Raw genomic sequence first — 21877 nt, 5'->3', positions numbered from 1 at the left:
GGGCAAGTTTGTTTGTATAGCACAATTCAACACAAGGTAATTCAAAGTGCTTTACATCAACATTAAAAGCGGCAAGACACAATTAAACAGTAAATAACAAATAAAATGAAATAAAATGATAAGGAAAGAGGTAAAATGATAAAAAGCTTAAGTTGTTAAAAAGTAAGGGCAGTAGATACAGCAGTTACATCTCATTCTTACAATGGCAAGAATTACGTTTCTATACGGTCAAAACGTACAAAGACCGGGTCAAATACAGAATTACAAAGTAATCTGTAACAATTCGTATGGTGAATTAAACCAATTTGACGATTCAATGCCACAATGCCTGTTTCCAGGTCTTATTTCACACAACTGACGAGAAATACGATTCTATACGGTCAAAACTTACAAAGACTGACAGTTCTTTTTAGCAACCAGCAGTGTTATCCTACATGACAGTTTCCGTTGGATAGACCCGAAACTGTATGTTATGTATACTGTACTATATATATATATATATATATATGTATATATACATACATACATACATACATACATACATACATACATACATACATACATACATACATACATACATACATACATACATACATACATACATACATACATACATACATACATACATACATACATACATACATACATACATACATACATACATACATATATATAATTAATAACGCGTTAACTTAACGTCCTCTTAATGCCAACAATTTTTTTAACGTGCGATTAACGCGCAGGATTAAAAAAAAAAAAAGCACATTACTGTATATAAGTTCTGGTCGTCGACGGCACCCGTAGCCTTAGGAAAAGTATGGTGAACTGAAAGAAAAGGGACTTTTGAATGGCTAGTTCACTTTCAAAAAGATGCCCAGATGGTTCACTGGACAAGACTAAAGTCATTTGCATGTACTGTTGATTTGAAATGAATTACCATCGAAGTACGTTGAGTCTCACTTGCTCCAAACACGACAGATGCAGAGAGCGCATGCATACCGGTATATATATATATATATATATATATATATATATATATATATATATATATATATATATATATATATATATATATATATATATATTGCTGTGATGGTCTGTCTATCCACCCGAAACTGTTAAGTCATGAATAATAAATCCTGCATGCTGTCAGAGAGAGTAGACACATGCTACCTACTAACACTGCATTTGTCACCAGCCACAAACACAACACCTCTCAGTGTAGTCATGGTGATTCAAACAAGCATTTCCCTCTTCTACACTTCAACCTTTCTAGCAGTGTGTCAATTGATTTACCTTTTTATTGATTTTTTGGTTCCATAATAATTTATACTGCAGCTATATAATTTCCCTTTGGGGATTAATAAATTATTATTCAATTAAATTAAATGTTTATACCGCGGCGTGGAAAGCCTGGCTTAAAAGCCTTTTGTGTCTTCTGTGGCCATTACGACATGAAATCAATGCATGTAACGCGGCGATGTTCTTCATAATAGTGATCCGGTAGCGTGGCAGTTAATCTACTGCTACGCAAGTGTGAATGAATCCCAATTCCCCAAATCTTGATAACCACTGAACCGACATGCTCCCAATCTAACCCAGACATGGCAAACAAAGGTTCTGGGGGGATAAGGGGATGGAGGAAGGAGAAGCATGCGGTTGGAGAAGACTGCCGTTTGGAAGAAGAAGAAGAAGAGGTGGAGCAAAGACCTTGTGCAAAGAAAGGCTTGGGGAAAAAAAAGAAAAGAAAGAACTCATGCATGGATTTCAAATTTCACAGCTGAGCACCTGAAAGAAATTGGCAGAGCTGAAAAAAAGAAAAAAAAAGAGCACTCTTTTCCTTTTTAATATCAGTGAGCTGTAATGTTGCTGTTCCATACATGGAGATGGCCGTTGCAGGGGGAGGTGGCACGAGGATCGGAGGCTGTCGGTGTTTAATGTTTGCAAAAGAGCCAAGAGTGTATTGAAGAGTGACAGCATCACATGGCTGAATACTTTATACGTGTCTGTCTGTCTATGAAAGTCCTTTTTTTACCAGCCAGCTGAGTATCCTTCAAGCTGGTCATGCTGGCAAGAATTTAACACTTTATCCTTATAAAGAGCTGGCAATTAGCGGGGCAGCATTTCCCTGGGAGCTCTATTAAGTGTGTGAAGGTCTATTATGTACTCGTGTACACCCATGAAACAAACTGTTGAGACCCATTACAAAGTCGACACCTGCATCTTTTCTTTGGGTGTAACCATTTTTAAGCGCTTTTATTTTATCTTGGTTTTTTTTCTTTCTGTGTGTGAGAGGATTTCAGATTTCTTTTCTTTTTTTTTTTTTTTCTCTCTTTACAAAAGGTGTTTTTTAAAAAACCGGCAGAACTGAGGCCACGCCACAGGTTTCACTTCAAAGGCCTCTCGGATGTTGAATCTTGATTGTTTCCCATGAATAATACATTACAGCGCGGTCTCTGGGCGCTGGCTGCTGACCAAAGCAACCGAAATAATGCAGTTACTGATTCTCGTCTGCGTGTAATGAGCGCTCACCCTCCTGCTCGGGAGCCGAAAGCCATAACGGCACAATTCACAACAAAGGAAATGAAAAGGCATTGAATGTTGATGGTCCGGGGCCCCATGAGACCCCATTCGATACAGGAGTAGTTTTCACCATTTATCAGAATATGCCGGATTAATAAAGCAACAAGAAGCAGAACGAGCCCAGGCTTCACTGAGCCACAAAGACGAGCGTATTTTTTACCTCAACGCCTGAAAAAACGCAGCACGACTAAAGCAAATATAGGCAAATGCAGACCCGGCCCCTGCGATATACTGTACATATATATGAGAGGACATTTGCATTCTTAGGTAAACACAAGCTGCTTAAAGAAACACGGGAAACGGCAGGGGAAAGGGTGAGTAATCAACAAGGCCACTTCAAGCACTCATGCAGATGTAATGCACTGAATTTGCATGAGTTGCCAAAAGCACCAGTCAATAAACTCTCTGCTCCAGCTGCCGTTCACATCCTCCCTCCACCTGTTGGTTTTCAACATCTGCTGGGATTGTTATGGCCCAGAAAAGTAGATCACAACCGGGCACAATGCCTCCGGCTTTATGTAAAGCACGAGGGCAGAATCAAATACAAATACGGCCCTGTAAGTTTGCCAGGTTGATACTTGGAGATGACATGATGTCCAATATGTAGCGATGTGGGCTACAGCAGTGAAAAATGTGGCATTCAGTTTGAAATCTCCAGCTTTTGATCCAATATCAAATTCAGCGAGGTGTTTCAGGAATGTGAAACGTTTCAGAGGGCACTTCATATGACGCCGACAGAGTAAAGGACAGCAAGACATTTTTTTAAAAAGCGAAAAAAGAACACTTCCAGGAGCAGCTCTGCTGAATCTCCCACAACAGTTCTGACCTTTTTCCCTTCATCACTCGGTTTGCCAGTGGCACTGCTATCCAGTCAAGTACCGCAAGCACAGACTTATTGGCCTCAATCCAGGAGCAGACACAGACATACTCACACTACATGACTTATGATGATCTGGCAGGAATCCATACAATATGTCTGCACAATCAGAGGAAACACGGGGACAATTCAAACAAGAAAACACTCCAAGAGGGACTCGAGTGAAAGTGTTAGCAGCGTGCTGCGAGTAATAGCACAGTAATGCATATAAATACAGCGTCTTGGAGATCAAATTTCAGATGGAAATGTGCTTCTTTTATTGTCTAAAGCTGTCAGTAATGATACAGTAACCCTATACATGTGCATGCATGTGCAACAGACGCTCGTGGGGAAGAGAAACTCAGCGAGCCAGTTCTTTTCATCAGTTCCACTGAGCTGCGCTGGATCCAGCCGGTCTCAGCCCATCATTAATACCGTGAATGCTACTGCCATTACATCTGCAAAATACAAACACGGCAAGGCTGTGGAGTCAACGTGAAACAGGGAGCTGCAGGAGATGGTCGGAGGTGAGTGTGAGGAAGCAACTAATGAGAGGAAGAGAAAGCAGGGAGTTCACCAACATGTAGCTGTGGCATCCCTACATGTGGAGGAGGTGAAATCTGTATGTTGTATATCTATGAAAAAGGTGAAAAAGCTCAGTAGAACTCATCCAAAAGCCTCATGGAAGCAGTATGAATGATGGCTGCACCTGTGTAAAGATTACTAAGGGAAGGCCTTGATTTGCACGTGTGACTATTGGCGCTTTTACACTAGTACCTACCAGTGGTGTAAAGTAACGAACTACAAGTACTTCGTTATTTTACTTAAGTAAGATTTTTGAGAATTTGTACTTTTATTGATACTTTCATTTTTCTGTACTTTTACTTTTACTTCGTTACATTTTCAAGGAAATAATCGTACTTTTAATCCGCTACATTTAAAATTGGACACGTCGTTACTCGCTACAAATTAAAGAACAGCACAGCGGGGGCTGATTTATGGTTCCGCGTTACACCGGCGCAGAGCTACAGCGTAGGGTACGCGGCGACGCACACTCTACGCCGTAGCCTACGGCGTAAGGTGTGCGTTGATTTAACGCGGAACCATGAGGCGGACGGGAAGGAAGGGGGGTGCGTGAATATACCGAGAAGGAGCCGCAGCTCCCGGGAGAGTTGCGCCGCAGAGGCGGGCCGGAAGGCCGGAGGAACCGCCGTCGCGTCGAGTACCGAGGAGGACTGAAGCCTGAATTATGGTTCCGCGTTAAATCGACGCAGAGCCTCGCCGTAGGGTACGTTGGTGTAACGCGGAACCATAAATCAGCCTTGAGCGGCAGCCGACGCGTGTCCATGCGCACCATTCTTTGATTCCACCACTTCTAAGGTGGTTTTGGCATTTAAAAGTTCAAAAGTCTCATCCTTTATCAGCTGGGGTTGCTTAATGTTGTCATTGCATACTACAGGCTGGGGGTGGACCTGTCAGCGGGGCCAATGGGGTACAGCAGCAGTGATGAGCAAAGGGAGAAATTAAAATGGGGTAATGGAAACAAACACTAAAGGGGTCAGAATAATATCACCATTATTTAGAGTTGTAAGCAAATTCTTGGATTCTTCATTTCTTTGCAATCCTTTTGAAAATAATTTTGTACTTTGAATTTTGTACTTTGTACTTTGTACTTTTTACTTTTGTACTTAAGTACATTTTAACCCATGTACTTTTTGTACTTTATTATATTTAAGTTGAGGTACTTTTATACTTTTACTTAAGTAATTTTCTTAATGGGTACTTTTTACTTTTACTTAAGTAATTTTCAAGCAGAAAATTTGTACTTTTACTTAAGTACAATATTTTTGTACTTTTTCCACCTCGGGTACCTACTCAGCCTGACTCGCCCTCGTTTCTTTTCAACACCCAGATCAGAAGTAGGAGGTTGGAGAGAAGCTGCTGTGACGTATTTGATTGTGTGATCTAAACAAAGAAGACAACAACACTAAAGATGTAGAACCTGGAGGAGATGATAGATGTGCTGCTGGGTCTGTGGCTTGTGTTTGATATCAAGTTAAAAAATGAGAGTGAGAGAAACTTCAAGCGGTGACGCTTTATATTTTTTGTTTGTTTGTCTCGGCGCTGATGAAAATTCAGCGTGAGCAGCTATGAAGTGACAGAGCTCCTGGTGGATCTGGTTGTTCCTTATCTCCCGTCTAGATCCCTTTTTAATTCTCTCCTCAGCACCAGGTTTATGAACATCTGCACCTCAGAGTTGGATCATGAAACAGACTTTTGCTGCAGTTGTCTGTCGAATAAAATGAACAAGAAGCCGTCAGAGTCACTCTTTCATTGATGTCACATCCTGACTCAGACGTCTGACTCCAACCCCCCGACCAATCGGTGGCCTGTAGTGTGATGACGTCAGATACAGCCGACTCAGCCGCTTAGAACCTCTGCAGAATAGTTACAGAAAAAGTATCAACTCGACACATTATGGCCCTTTCGCACTAGTCCCACCTCAGCTCGGTTCACGGCCCCGTCTTGCGCTTTTGCACTAAGGGCTGAGACGGGTAGAGCCGCTGCAAGCAGATACTTTTTCTGTAACCATTCTGGCGATGTTCTATCCGGGCTGAGCCGGGACTATTTCCGACGTCATCACATTACAGGAAGCTGATTGGTCGGGGGGCGGGGCCGTCACCACCCTCCACGCCTCTGATTGGTCGGGGGGCCGGCAGACGTTTGAATCAGGAAGCGGGAGTCAGCGCGAGGGCGACTGGCGGCTCGCAGCGATTTTATTATAAAGCGCAAACGTCTGTTTGGTGATCCAAATCTGAGGTGCAGATGTTCATAAACCTGGTGGCTGAGGAGAGAATTAAAAAAGGGATGTAGACGGGCTGTTTTACTCTCAGCCGCTCGTGGCTCCAGCTGATTTCTGATCAGCGCCGACACGAACAAAGGTGTTGCGCAATCGAGTACGTCACAGCAGCTTCACCCCAACTCCCCCACTTCTCACCTGGGGGTGGAAAAACAAACGGGGACAAAACGGGTGGAGTCGCGACGAGCCGCGCCGGGCTAAGGCGGTACTAGTGCGAAAGCGCCATTAGACCCCTTGTGGAAAAGCGCAAAACCGAGGCGAGTCGAGTCGAGTCGGGCTGAGTAGGTACTAGTGGAAAAGCGCCATATTATGTGTCTAACTGCATTTTTGCATTTATAAAAGCCTCGCACATCTTTCTATTCTCACGCACACAGACAGGTGTGCAGGGGGAGAGAGATAGTCCAGATCCTGATGCGCGGCCTTGCTGAGCAAATATCACGCTGCCTCGCCAATTTCTGTGTCCGTGTGCCTCTCCTCCAGTGTCTGTCTCCCTTCTGCTCGCTCCCTTTCCCACTGTGCCAGATACAGAGGACTTCTTTGTTATTCAGAGTAGGAAATGCAACCGGAGCCAAATCTGCTTTGGTTCCTGTTTGATATCATCCCTCCTTTGTTCTCGCCCGCCTCCCATCGCCATGCGCTTGGCCTCGGACTGCATCATCCAGACACACACGGGAACCGGCGCGGCCCAGACGAGACGCGTCTCGTGATGTCCAGGATGTGTGACTTCAAGTGTATCTCCAGGCAACATTTAAGCTCATAAGATAAAGGGTCAAGTTAATGTCTTCCAGTGTTTTGGTATGAAGGGGCTACTTTGTGCAAGCAGGTATCTGAAGTCCAAATGTTCAAATGTTACACGTATCTTTGGATTTCAGCTTGAGAGAACTAGATAATATTAAACAATTAATGAAAGCTGCTTCAACTAAGCTGGATCAAATCTGGGAAAATGGTCCTGTTCAATCAAACACGTTTAATAAAGAAGAAAAAGCCAATCCAATTAATCTGTCAGGTGTGACTATAAGCTGGTGTCCTTGATCAACAACTCCAAAGTAGCTAAACACTTTTCAGTGTGTGCATGTGTGCGTGTGTGTGCGTGTGTGTGTGTGTGTGTGCGTGTGTGTGTGAATCCTTCCCAGCCTCTGGAGAGACACACAGAGGAGTCTACATGCTGAATACTAATAATATTCACCAACATGACTCCTCATTCAGATGACTAGCATTTATGAGCTCAACATCAAAAGCTTGTTTCATCTGTGGAATAGTGGGAATAAAGGATTTAGTAAATACTGGAAATACATTTTGGATTCAGTGAAAAACTCGTCTTTGCTGGTGGAACCAGTCCACTGCCTTGTTCCCATACTGTGTCAAATGCGTACCACGATAAAAAAAAAAGTTGATCCTGTTTATATTCATAAAAATACAATTTAATTAAAGTAGTCAAAAGAAATGTTTTTTTTATGAATTGAAAGAGAGATGTGAGATTGAAAGGATTTGGCTTTCATTTCGGTAAGCCTTGCAGAGGATCCCGCTCGTAAAGCACCCAGCTCTTACTAGTTAAACCGGTATCTTTGTTTTAATGCTCAATTTATGTTTTTGCTGCAAATATGTGCCAGACTAAATTGAGCAACTTTGTTTTTATTGTGCAATGAAACATATCAATGCCACACATCTCCAGATGTTGCATGCTGAAGGGGAAACAAGCAGGAGTGAATGAAGGATTTAATGAATGAATTAACTATGTTAAATCAACTTCGGTGTTGAAAATGTTGATGTGTAATTTTTGTTCCTCATTTAGTTAGTATGTATTGTCCATTACCTTCTGTTACTGTTGTTCTGACCATCACTGACGTGTATTTATGTACTATATGTCCATGTCCATTATGTCCATTACCTTCTGGTATTGTTGTCCTTACCATTGCTGGTATGTTTTATAAATGTATTATAAATATAAGTTAACGGTTTACTGTCACACGTGGTGACAATATACATTGTTCCTGGATTTGCACGCATTGTGGTTGTGCATCTGCATGCATGCATGCATCTGCATTTCATGGCCACAATGTGTGCAAATTTAGTTGAGGTGAACTGTAGAATAATTTGTATTATAATTTGATATAGGTCTTTTGTTCATTGTTTTGGTTTAAATGTTGAGACAGGAGGAAGCCATAAAAAATCTGTCAAGTTGTTGATGAGAAACATGGGTGGGATTAAATACGTTTTCTTCTTCCCACTCCCTTTCGAGTGTTAACAAATTAATTTGTATGAACCTGCACATCTACTGTTAAAGGTATTTGTTTAATTTTCTGTTGCACGCAGCTCACTTATGTTATGTTGTATTGCTCTAAATAAATATGAACTGAACTGAACTGAAGGGAATTGTGTGTCCTCCTTTCCCTTCTCTCAGGAATGCGTGGTTTTGTCTACGCGAGTCCTTCCCGCCACATCTGCCCACCACAATTCCTAACCTGGCCGGCCACTTGTCGGCCGTGTTGAAAGAACAGATAAGGACAGAGGATGGCAATCTATCACTTGACAGTGACAGCCCTGCACGTCGCCTGTCTCTGGGGCCACTGCGCCGCCACACTCCCCTGCCTGCCCGCCGCCGCCTCTTAGTCTCCTCTTCTTGTCATTTCTTCCCTCTCCAACCATCTACTCTCATCGCCTGACCTCCACTCTGTCCTTGCGTCCCCTTCCATCCTCGCCCGGCCTCATCTTTTCTACCTAAAGAGTGCGTCGGCCCGCACTGATGGGTATCAGCTGCTTCCGTACCGGTCCTGCAATGCTGTGTCACTTCATTAGCCGTGTGAAGGGATGACCTTGCACTCTCTGTATCTCCCTCATGCACTCCTCCAGATGTCCCTTTTTCTCTCATTACTCTTCCTCTCCTCCTCTGCCTCGGCCCACCAGCCAGGAGTTTGTCATCTCTCTCTCTCTTTCTCTCTCTCTTTTTTTAAGCCTTATTCTTCTTAATCTTTTGCTTGTCTGTCTATTTCTTTCTCTTTCCCTGCCCTCATTGTTCTCCTTCATTATCAAATGCTGTCAGAATGTCCCCCGCTGTGCCACCCGGGTTATTTTTAGCCCAACATTAGCTGGTGGATTTGGTGATGTGCAGAGGTGAGCCATCCAGGGCCGTGCTGCAGCACCCACGCATTCACACACAAAAGCATGATAAAAGCACCCGTTCTGCCGTCTCGCCGCCTATAAATCTGGGGGAGCATCCATTTGAAGGGGTCGGACACTTGCCTGTCTCTCGGACATCACGTAGAGGAAGTTGCGGTCCAGGGAGAAGGCCATGTCTCTGAGAACGGGGCTGCCGTCCTTGATGACGGATATGGTCTCGTACTGGATGCCGCCGTGAGGAGGTCCGTCAACACGAATCTGAGAAAAAAAAAGCAGAGCACGAAGAAGGTCAGTGGAAGCTATTTATATCAGTGTAACGGCAGAAAACAGGAAAACAGAGAGGAGTGATTGACAGATATGACAAACGTGAGTCAAACAGCATTTGTAAACTTGTTATCGTTTATCGACTCGGAGATACGGACGGGTGCTAATCTGCACAGGAGTGGTTCAGATGTTCAGACTGATGGATCACAAGTGACACGCAAGTAATGACTTTCAAATTTCTTGAAACGTATTTTTAATCGCCAACGAAGTGTGACAAAACTGAAACACTTCACAGTGGGAGGGAAATGTCAGAAGTCTGTTTTTCCTTGTAAGTTTCTCAGGTTACAAAAAGTGTAAGAAGATAACGGGCGATATTATAAAACCCTTGTGAAACCTGAGCTCTGTTTTGCTTTGCTGTTTCTCCTGACGAGTGATGCATTCCCTCAGCAAAGGCTTTGAACTTGAAGCCAGAACCACATAATTACAAAAGCAGCAGAAGAGCAAGCTCCCGACGTACGAGACGAGACGTGCAAACCCTTCTGGACGCAGTGGGGCGATGTTTTTCTTCTAAATCCAGAAGATTGTCTTTGCCAAAGGTTTAAATGGGGCAGCAAATCTTGAGGGTCAACGTGGGGTTCCCTGACTACGCTGGGCGGGAGAGGCGTCTCTATGATGTCAGATGTCACAGAACCCTCCTCCAGGCATCAAAGCTGATGGCTCTATCATCTGTCCATTCCCGTCTGCCTCCCTCCACCCAAACATTCATCTGTCTATTCAGACGGTGACAGCCTCCAGCAGCAGCGGGCTCCCTGGGAAACAGCTCGGGGGGGGTCAGGGTCATGTGTCTGTCAAATGAAGGTGCACCGGGAGGGTAGAGGGGTATGTGAGTGTTATTAAAATCTATGTAAATTATCTGTTTTATAATGTTTGTAACTATCATTATAATCACAGCATTACAAGTGGAAAAATACGGTGATAAGATGAATGTTGGAAGCAACTTTTGACCTATGGAATTAAACTGGAAGAGTGTTGGAAGAGGCACTTTCGCCCTATTGAATGTAACTACTAGACTACGATTGATTGTCATAATAGTCATGATTGAATCAGATAAACCTTGGAGACAACTGAATGCTTTCAATATTTATTGATTTGTAACTATGGAGTACATATATATATATTAGGGCTGCAACGATTCGTCGGCATTGTCGACAATCAATCAACCTTTATTTGAATTCGGAGAAATCATTGAGAGCAAGCCCTCATTTATAATGATGCCGAATGTACAACAACCATATATAAAGGGTCAGCAATCAGGGATTTGAATTGACCAAGCTGCACAAACGTTTCCAACTTCAATTCATGTTGCAAAATGTTCCAACTGTGAGCCGCGCAGTAGCTAAATGCAGTTTTTCCAAATTCAGTCCGTGGACATGACACTTCCAGCATAAGAGAATCAGAGACAAAAATCGATAATCAAAATTGTCGACAATGAATTGCATTGTCGACAATTGTCGGCAGACGTGTTTTTCCAATGGAGTGAGGCGTCTCACTTCAATACAATCTCTGCCGAGAGTCGCGCATGCACGACAGCGTCTCTGCCGAGCGGTAGCGGGTAAGCCTTTTAGCCTGGATACGGCGAATAAAAAGATTACTTGCAAGGTTTGCAAAGCAGACCTTGGTTATCACGGGAGCACGTCGGTAATGCACGAGCATTTGAAGAGAAAGCACTTTGGACAGTTGAACAAAACGGACTCGCCTTGGTATGATATTAAGCGTATTTTGGCTTTAAAAGAGAGCTTTAACGTTATGCCTGACTGTGCCTGACAAAAGTATTTTAAATTAAATGCATGCAGTCCGAAGAAGTTGAATAAAATATCTATTTTTCATTGAAGTGCCCATCTTTCTTGTGTTTATTATCATTTGCCACATATTTAAAGCAACCTCATACTAAATTTAAGAAAAAATGACTTATTATCCTATTAGTCGTTTCAAAAGTCGGTGACTAGTCGACTATTAAAATAGTCGTTAGTTGCAGCCTTAATATATATAGGCCTATATATATATATATGGCTTACGTCTGTTTTAACTTCAGTAGCCAGGAGGAAGCTGACACTTATGTTAAGCTGCCTGACTACTCCTTGTACAAGTAATAAGATTGTTGAATCTAACCTCTCTCTGTCTTGTGTCTCATTCTTGCCGCTGCATAGTTGCAATGCAGAAACAGTGAGCAAATGTGTGGACACACAAAACCTTGAGGATGCATTTGAGACTATGAATGTGTTAAGTTAAATCCCAGCAAGCTTCTCCTCCTGGGCTCCAGGGGAAAGCTCGGTACACGGCAAAGCGAGGGGAGCTCAGAGTGTCCGAGCTTAGCCTGGCTGACCTCCGTCTAACCTGCGCAGACTAATCCACACGTCAACAAACACGGATACTTGAAAAGCATGTGTAGAACGTGTGAGACGGGGCGGGGGGGGGGGTTGGGAAAGTCTTCATCTGGTTGCTGACACCGGAGTGTGGAAGCACACCTCAGCAGACACGCTGGTCCATAAAGCATGTCGGCGCGGGGCCAGAGCGGCAAGGCTCGGCTCCCCGCCGCGGCGCAGGAGAGCAGGAGAGCAGGAGTGAGTGTGAACCCGGAGGAGCAGCCTGTCAGCCGGTGATATGTGTCCCACCAGGCTGTGACCGGGGGGGTCAGGAGATAACCTGACGTTCCCACCGCGCGCCCCAATCAGATCGCTATCACACAATCTCTCACTGATGTCCAGGAGCCTCTGGAGCAGTCAGACACACACTCACACACACACACACACACTCACAGCTGCCACTGCTCTCCAGGCATGTGTGCCATACAAGCCCCATGCAGGAAAAGTTAGGGCCATAAAGAAACTGCTAATTGCTCCTTTGACTTTTAATTCTTTGCAGACAGTAAGAACCCAACACGTCCGCTTCCTCTTCCATTTGTCAATAGACATCCGTTATTGCATCATAGGCCTGTTAAAGCTTTAAAAAGGTAAAGAGAACCACCCACTATTGAAGAATGGATTGATATTGTCCGCAAAATTTACATAATGGAAAAGTTGTCATTTTCCCCTCAGAATACAAAAAGAAAAGTTCTATGGGATTTGGTCTAAATGGACTGAGTACATGAAGCCTGTAAGATCACACTTCATTTAAATCTGTGTTTTTTGTGTTGACCTGCTCTCTACACCTGATACCACTCTAATACTGTACTGTATTTATTTTTCATCTTGCGAAGCTGTGACAATAACTAGAAAAGAGCTCCCGCAGTTCTGTTGTTACACAATCTTGGAAAAGCATCATGATCAAAGACACTTGGACTTTTTTTTTTCGATCCATCCTTCCCAATTTCATTGGGAACAGGTGGTTGAACTTTGGAGAAAACATTGCAATGGTCCAAGCAGTGGATGTAATACTGTATATGGAAACAATAGCTTTTGAAAATAAACAGAACATTTCAAATAAAATAAAAAGTTAAAGAGTCATCGTCGTCATGCTAAGGATGTAAAAGTGATGCCAATAAGTGACCGTTACAGTGATTCGGTACAAATGCAACATCAGTAGGAGCAGAAATGCAGAGGATCTCTGCTTTGTCAAGAAATGTGGGAGAAAATATTCAAACTTCTTGTAGAGTTTTATAAAACTCAGAGGTTGGAAGCGATGTGCTGATTTCTCCTTCTAAAGGGCATGATGTTATTAAAACTCCTAACGAACGTGGCAGAAGTTCAGCGTGTGAAGGGTAAGCGCGTGGGCCAGAGATGAAGTCACATGATCTCCGTTCTCCCAGGGGCACCGCAATATTCATCAACAATGAACGGTAGAATTAAAAAGGGCAAGGGATTATTTGGGGGACACCTTTGTGGAGCACTACAATGTGGAGCTACATCCGCAAATGTCATGTAACACGTGACTGAAACAAGAAGCTTCACGTTCACCTCGTCCAGAGAGGTTGATGTCTCTGGGATCTGAAGCCTTATAGACCATGACCTAGGTCAAACATGCACTGTGGTGAAACGGATGAGTGTTCACGTCGCTATTGGAACAAATTAACATTTACAGTCCAAAAATAAAAAAGAATGATCCAGAATGTGACCACGGACGAGTTCGAAAGAGAGGAACTGGGATGGGAAGGGGTTGTCCTGGTACCCAGGGCAAAGGTCATAAACGCATCTGAGTTACTGCATTTATGTATACTGAGATATAAGAAGGACTTTTCTTAAAAATGGCCATGCATTTTTCAACAAGACAATGCAAATCCACACCCTGCACACATTGCAAAAGGCATGGCTGAGGAAGGAGTGGGTGCATGTCCTGGACTGGCCTTTCTCCAGTCCTGCTGTCCTGATCTGCCCCCAGATGGAAATCTGTGAAATAAATGGAAACAGACTGCAGCAACACCAACACACTCCGTTGTGCACTTTAAGATGCGTTTGTGGGAAGAACTGGGCAAAAAAGCAACTGAAAGTCTTAATCCCCGGCTCTTTTCAAGGCTAGAACATCTCATGCAGAAGGTGATGTAAATTTACAAAATGAATGAAGCTGACAAGAAAAAATATCAAACATACTGGGTTCATTCTGCTGCACAGAATAAAAGTCAAAGTACATGTAAGAATCCCAGCATCCATCCAAGTTCTATACCCGCCTTATCCTTTGCAGGGTGACGGGGGTCTGCTGGAGCCTATCAGAGCTAATTACAGGCCAGTCCATCGCAGGGCCACATAGATACGCAGACAACCATGCACACTCACACCTAAGGACAATTCTGAAACAAGAATCCCAGAATTTATTTTTTTTATTACATTTTCTACATCACCCCAACATTTACTGATTTTGAGACAAACCCACAACCACAAGTAATAATTAAGAGTAACTGCTCTGTTTGTTCTCATCTCAGTTAAATGCAAAAATTAATTTGATCAGAGCACAGGGCGTTATTCTTCTCGTCGAGACACTCCTCCATCTACGCCTACCAAACAAATCACAGACAAAGAAAGCATCCAGCTGATTTTGGATATATATATATATATATATATATATATATATATAAATTTTATTTTTATATATATATATATATAAAAACTGATGGAGAAATCAGTACTGAGTGAAATAAAAGTAATCTTACTTTAAAAAAAATCCCTGTTTTTACTGCGCTCTCTTTTCTACCACTTTGCAGTATCTTCCACCGAAGTTAGCAACTTTGGAACCACAACAACCTTTCTCCTGGTCGCTGCTTCACCTCAACGTTTACTGTGTTCTTGCAGGCACAAAAACTTCAACTCCTGCCCTGTTTGACCCTGCATTATTTATGAGACTGGTTAAAGAGGCTGCAAACAGGTAGGATTCACAGCCTCCAGCCCGTCTGACAATATTACTCCCCTCTATTAAAAAAAAGAACGGTCCGTGTATAGAAACAACCTCCGGTGCCCTCTGACACCCATTTCAAAAATGCTGCTATCAGCCGGATCCTCTGGAAAAGTGACGTCAGGGAGGTGCGGCAGAGAAAAGTGGGAAAAGGCAAAGATGGATGAGAGCGTTGTGAAAAAGTGTCTACCCAAGAGGCCAATGGGCTGCAGTTCACTGCTGCAAAGAGAGGAATATAGCCATCTTGAATCAAATAAATAAATAATATAAGCGGAGTGTAGATGAACTCTTCAGGGGGGATTTGATGTCCTTCATGTACAAACATGAATCCTAACACAGATACACCGAATGATGGTGAAAGATGAAGATAAGTGAGCAGAGAGATACGTGTCCTCAGGCGGCACGGAGTGGGAGGCCTTCTCAGCAAATCCTGGAGCCCACAACGTTGCCATATTTAGTTTCCAAATCCAAACCACTTTTCATCACTTGGAAATCAATGTCTTTCTTAACTGAAGTCTTGTTGTGCAATACATAATTTAATATTTTAGATGCTGTAACAAAGTGTGTGTTTGAGGATGGGTTCTCTACATATGCTCACTGATTCAAGTACTCATGCAGTATCACCTCTAGTTCAGGTCAATTAGTTGAAAATAAAACACCTCCTAAAGTCCTCTCCTTGGCGCTTTGTCCTGACCTTGTTGGAAAATACCATGATGTCAAAGGAAAGACTGGAGGAGAAATGTCTAAGGACCGGCTGCAAACGTGCTGCAATCAGAATCTGACCATATTTTCACTAAGCGACGATAAACAGGATGTCTCAAACTAAAGTTCACACAAATTAAGTACTTCCCGGTACATTCTTATCATGCTACTTCATGCTTTCTTTCCTCAAACGTGTTAGGTAACACCATTAAGTAATACTGAACCAAGTTACTGTGAGCTGTAAGGATGAATTCATGTGTTGGAAAGTGGCTGGCAGCTGCAGGATCTTCGGTAATCAACCTAACTGTTTAGGTCTTTGAAGTGAAATCCAATCGCTCTGGATAAGATGTTTGCTGCATTTCCTACGTTTTCAATTTTTTTTTATTTAAATGAAGCTGCCCTGGGATTCATCGTGTAAATGCAGCGTTTTTGCCAACATTTCCCGACCTTCCACATCCTGAGAAAACAAAGAGAATAGAAAGACTGTTGTGTTGGTAGAAGCGTTGCAGCACCTATAGGCCCGAGCAGGCAGGAGGTTGCTGGTGGGGGTGGAGAGGTTTGCCAGCAGGGAAGTGATGGCAGAGGCATCAGAGGCTTCCTCTTGTGGCTACGAGGGCCCGTGCCAGAGGGGTGCTTTTGATCAGACCATGTAAGCACCCTGGAAAAATGTTTGAAGATTGACCAAACTCCAATTCAAACTCCTCTTCTCCCTCTCCCGCTCTCCCGCCGTCCCCCGGTCTCGCTGGTTTGAACACTGTGCCAGACGCTGAAGCCCCAACTGCGAACGTCTGTGAGAAGCAATTTGCTTGAGTGTAAAGTGTTGAATTAATCGCGGGCAAACGTGCATCCAATGCGTGTTTGCAGTGCATTGCAGCAGCTCGGGCATAGATGGAAAAGAAAAGAGTAAAATGACGTTCCTTTTAGATGCCAAAATGTCAAAATCATCATTGCAGACCTGAACTCCCTGAAAAATAAATAAGGGACACCTCATCGACCGACCAGATTGCCTTCACCTTTCCTGGAGTGGTGAATTTTTTTAGCCCCTTTTTTTGTGAGGGAAACGATTTTTTTTAACTATTTGACTCGAACCTGAATTTACTTGGATGCATATTTTTGAATGCCATGAACACATGGAAAACAAATTATTATCCAGCAATTCACTTTAGTACAAAATAACAAAATGAACTGAATAAAATAAGTATCTTTCTTAAACAGAAACCTGTCCTGCTTAACTTTAAATTGTATAAATTAATATAAAACAATAGAAAGAAAGCAGAAAATCCATTCTGTAATAGTGCACATTTTTAGTGCAATAACAAAACTGCAAACAGAAAGTCTGTAGAAAACTTTTAAACATATTTGTGCCTCAAAGGCCATGACTGTAGCTACAGTTGTAGTAAAAGAGAAAAAAATTACTTATGAACTCAACAGCTCAATATCATTTTCCATTGGCATTTTATGACTATTTTTTGACTCTCACAGTAATACGGGACAAAGTGCGTCCCTTTTCAGCTCAATACGGGACGATTCCATTTTTCAAGAGACGGTTGACAACCCCAAGCACATCCCATGTCCCTTCCTGATGCCCGTGGCTCTCCTCAGGGGGAAAATGTCTTCAAGAGGATACACGATGTTGAATATTTGATGCTCAATTCTTATAGACTGCATCTATAATGGTTCAGCTGCTGAATATTTTCTGAATGTTGCTTTACTGTAATTTCATATTTGATGTTTCCATTGAAATGCTATTTCCAGCCCTTTGCCTGGAGGCAGGTTCGGGCTCTGGAAGAGGACACGCTTGCGTACAGGTGGCTGCCAAGACCAATACAGATCAGTCTGTACTTCCCACCATGTTTCAGACTGTAAAGCGTGCGAGGGGAACTTGTACCAAACGCTACAGTAAATTCTGCACTTAAACCCTGTAACAGGATAGGATATAAATAGAACTGTAGATAATACGCCTACACCGCGTACTAGTGTAGCATTATACATAGTTGCTTTTTAGGGGAAAGTATGCTCTTCTGGCTGGGAGTCCATTGCACTCAAAGAGAGCGTGGTTGTGTAGGACGTCCACCGTTCCCTCGTCAGACAGACATCTTCTGTTTTTCTGTGCTAATTCACTTCAGCAGTCTTGAACGCTGGAGTGACAGGCAGCGTGTTTATCTGCTTGATCCTGCACACTTGATTAGATACTGCAAAATGACACCACCACGCGTTTATGTGCCGTCCCACAGCACTGACCCCTCTTGCAGATGCTGCCCAGGGACAGAGGTGTCAAAAGTATTCACATTCATTACTCAGGTAGAAGTATAGATACTAGAGTTTAAAAATACTCCTGTAGAAGTTGAAGTATCAACTCAAGTTTTTTACTCAAGTAAAAGTATAAAAGTACTGGTTTCAAAACTACTTAAAGTATAAAAGTAAAAGTAATGTAAGGGGGAAAAAAGCCATTAAGGACAAAATCCATTGAAAATGAATGCATCTTAGTATAATGCAAATATATTAAAGAACCATATATGTGTACTATTGAGCATTAACATGTGTTTCAGAGAGCAGCAGATATGATGACTAGTTGCCTATAAGTATTGTAATGGTGCAAAAAGTCAAACTTCAGAGGCATGTTATCATTTATCCTAACCTTTATTGGAATGTACATCCAAGTTTAGTTGCAGGAATCTGAGGGAACGGATGTAAGAACAAAACTGGACAAGAACATCTGAAACAACCACAACCAAATTCACTCTATCCGGATGGAGCAATTTAACTGGATAGTTTTTATTTAAAGGCTGAAATGAAATAGAGTAACGAGGCTGTTTTTAAAATGTAAGGAGTAAAAAGTACAGATAATTGCATAAAAATGTAAGGAGTAAAAGTAAAAAGTCGTCTGAAAAATAATTACTCCAGTGAAGTATAGATAACCAAAATTTCTACTTAAGTAAGGTAACGAAGTATTTGTACTTCGTTACTTGACACCTCTGCCCAGGAGGCTCTGTCTAGGAAAAAAGTGAAGATTTTTTGTATTTTAGTGGTGATGGTGAGTGAAATAACACAGGTGAGAAGGCTCTGACTATGACCACCATAAACCCTATCTAATAAAACCCAGTCCATCTGCTGGGACCCATCTCAACATCAGTAAACGGGCTGGAGTTTGATGTGGAGATCAGGCAGTAGCGCGGACCAAATAACAAGTGACAGTCTGACAGCGTTCCGAGAGCCAGTGCTGCTCGTCAGGCACCCGTGATTTCAGACGAGGCCCTCCGGTCACAAAAACCACCATTTTCCACATACTTGAGAGTTGGCTTTTACTTTTATTGGCTAAGAAATAAACTTTCTCTCATACCGATGTTAAAAGACGAGAGGCGATGGGGGGAGAATGGGTAGCATTAAAAAAGAAACTGATATGAAACAGTTTGAAATGAGAAAATGTTTTACAACATGCGGCCCGGCTCTATTTAAACCCCAGATTTCCCTACCGTTACACCCTGTGTATCAATAATAGGATTGTTTTGATGTAATTGCATGGTGTGTGAAATGAGTGTGAGAGAGCAGCGGCAGTGGGGTGGGAGGTGTGCTGCCAGACCCGCTGTACACCCCTCTGGTTACGGATGCGGAACGGAACAAGTCGGCGCCTCCAGGCTTCTGAAGAGCGTGCACGAGAGGGAGTGAACTTGCAGAATTATTCACACCGGAGGAAAAGTCATCACCAACACACCAGAAGTCAAATAACTACAGAAGAAAATAAATAAATAAAAAAAATCCCCCTTATTGCCTCTGTTCAATACGGAAGAGTATAAGGGCCAGGCAGGAGAAAAATAAAAATAATATTTTAGAGGAGGAAGACTTTTTTTTTCATTATGCACTTTGAGAAAAAAGTCGAAATGTCGAGACAAAAGTCAAAATGTCGAGATTAATGTTGAAGTACAAGTTGAAATGTTGAGAAAAAAAGTCTAAATTTCGTGAATAAAGTTGAAATGTTGAGAAAAAAGGCGAAATTTCGACTTTATTTCTCAACATTTCGACTCTTTTCTTGAGTATTAGGGCCAGGGAGGAAAAAAATAAAAATTATATTTTAGAGGAGGAAGATTTTTTTTTCATTATGCACTTTGAGAAAAAAGTCGAAATGTTCAGAAAAAAGTCAAAATGTCCAGAAAAAGGCGAATTGTCGAGAATAATGTTGAAGTACAATTTCGAGAAAAAAGTCGAAATGTTGAGAAAAAAAAGTCAAAATTTAATGAATTAAGTTGAAATGTTGAGAAAAAAGGCAAAATTTCGACTTTATTCTTCAAATTGTATTTCAACATTATTCCCGACATTTCGACTTTTCTAGAAAATTGAATTTCAACATTGATCTCGACATTTCAACTTTTTTCTCAACATTTCGACTTTGTTCTCAAAGTGCACAATAAAAAAGATCTTCCCCTCTCAAATATTTTTTCTCCTGCATGGCCCTAATACTCCAGCTATTGAGGGAGTGTTGACAAACTCGCGTGGCAGATGTGGATCGACTGTATTCCTGAGCTTCCAGAAGCGTGTGCAGCAACAGGGCTCACGTGTCCATCCTGGAAACCCAGGTTGAAATGTAGCAGACTGCTGCTGTCTTTTTTTTTTTTGTTACTTCAGGTGGAATAGGTACAAGATACTAAGCTGCCAGCATGTGTGTGTGTGTGTGTGTGTGTGTTTCTCGCTCTCTTTCCCTCGCGTCACAGTGGGAGAAAATATGGAGCCTCTCTCTGCCTCGATAACACATCTAATCCATCACCGGTGTCAGGCTGACGAATTCTGGTGTCAGGAGCGACCGGCGTGTAGAAATGTGCTGCGTTGTGTGTGTGAGAGAGGTGGCTCCCACCAGCACGGCACGCTGTCTCTTTTGTTCCTCTTCCTGGTGTACGATATGAGCTCCTATAAGGCTCGTGTTAGCCCGCTCGCCTACGTGCACTCCGTGTCACTTCCCATCGGACAGACTCCGGCTGCAGAGGCCACACAGATGTGACAGAGAGGAGGAACATCGGAGAAGACAGGAAAGAGGGGAAAGAGGAGAGAGAGAGAGAGGGGAACGAGCACGGACCGATACGGCGTTTCAAGGACGGCTAAAGAAGGCAGGTAACGGAGATGGCGTGGCAGGGGATGCGGGTGAATTACAGGAAGAAAAACAGAATTAAAGAAGGAGGTGGCACTATATCTGCAAAAATGACCTGACCTGGATCAATATGAGGGCCAATTGCTTCATATTTTTGGCTGGGCACCATAAAGTCTATCGATTTGCCTCTACTCTATGAGCAAAGCATTTAACCCTTTACTGTAAAACCTTTTTCTATATCTTTCTGAAGATAATGCAAGATGCTGCAATAAACAAATCACAGTGTTTCCAGAGGCCTTTTGTTTTTACCAGCATCGTTATATAGGAAACGTTCACGTCCTGTCAAATTGATCTTGAGTCATTTTCACAATGAATTTTGTGAAAGCTTTCCCTGCATAAGATCCTCTACATCCTCTACATCTTCCTGCTGGTCTACAAAGACCTGAATGGTCTTGGACCAGAATCCATGCTGGATCTGTTAGTTCCTATGAAGCTCCCAGACCCCTGAGCTTCATCTGGATCTGGTTTGTTGTGGTTCCAGAACCAGAACCAAGCAAGGTGAGGCAGCGTTCAGTTATTCTGCTCCTCACCGGTGGAACAAACTTCCTGTAGACCTGCACAGATTACTTTTGTAATACTGTATTTGACCTGGTCTTTGTATCTTTTGACCGTATAGAAACGTAATTCTCGTCAGTTGTGTGAAATAAGACCTGGAAACAGGCCATTGTGGCATAGAATTGTCAAATTGGTTTAATTCACCATACGAATTGTTACAGATTACTTTTGTAATACTCTGTTTGACCCAGTCTTTGCACGTTTTGACCGTATAGAAACGTAATTCTTGCCATTGTAAGAATGAGATGTACCTGCTGTACTCTACTGCCCTTACTTTTTAACAGCTTGTGCTTTTTATTATTTTACCTCTTTTCTTATCAGTTTATTTCATTTGATTTGTTATTAACTGTTTAATTGTGCCTTGCCGCTTTTAATGTTGATGTAAAGCACTTTGAATTACCTTGTGTTGAATTGTGCTATACAA

The 21877-nt window shown here is 42.5% G+C and overlaps 1 protein-coding gene across 1 annotated transcript in view; it reads right to left on the bottom strand.

The window, feature by feature from the left end:
- plxna2 (plexin A2) overlaps positions 1-21877 on the bottom strand; it is a 265758-nt gene that overhangs the window by 157556 nt on the left and 86325 nt on the right. The window contains exon 4 of the mRNA XM_061735348.1: positions 9540-9674. Within this exon, the coding sequence (XP_061591332.1) occupies positions 9540-9674 (135 nt within the window). The remainder of the gene's footprint in view (positions 1-9539; positions 9675-21877) is intronic.

The sequence above is a fragment of the Cololabis saira genome, chromosome 12, assembly GCF_033807715.1.
Source record: "Cololabis saira isolate AMF1-May2022 chromosome 12, fColSai1.1, whole genome shotgun sequence".
In the NCBI taxonomy this organism is placed as follows: Eukaryota; Metazoa; Chordata; class Actinopteri; order Beloniformes; family Belonidae; genus Cololabis; species Cololabis saira.
Note: the sequence above shows the minus strand (reverse complement) of the source record. Positions and strands in the feature narration are given on the sequence as shown.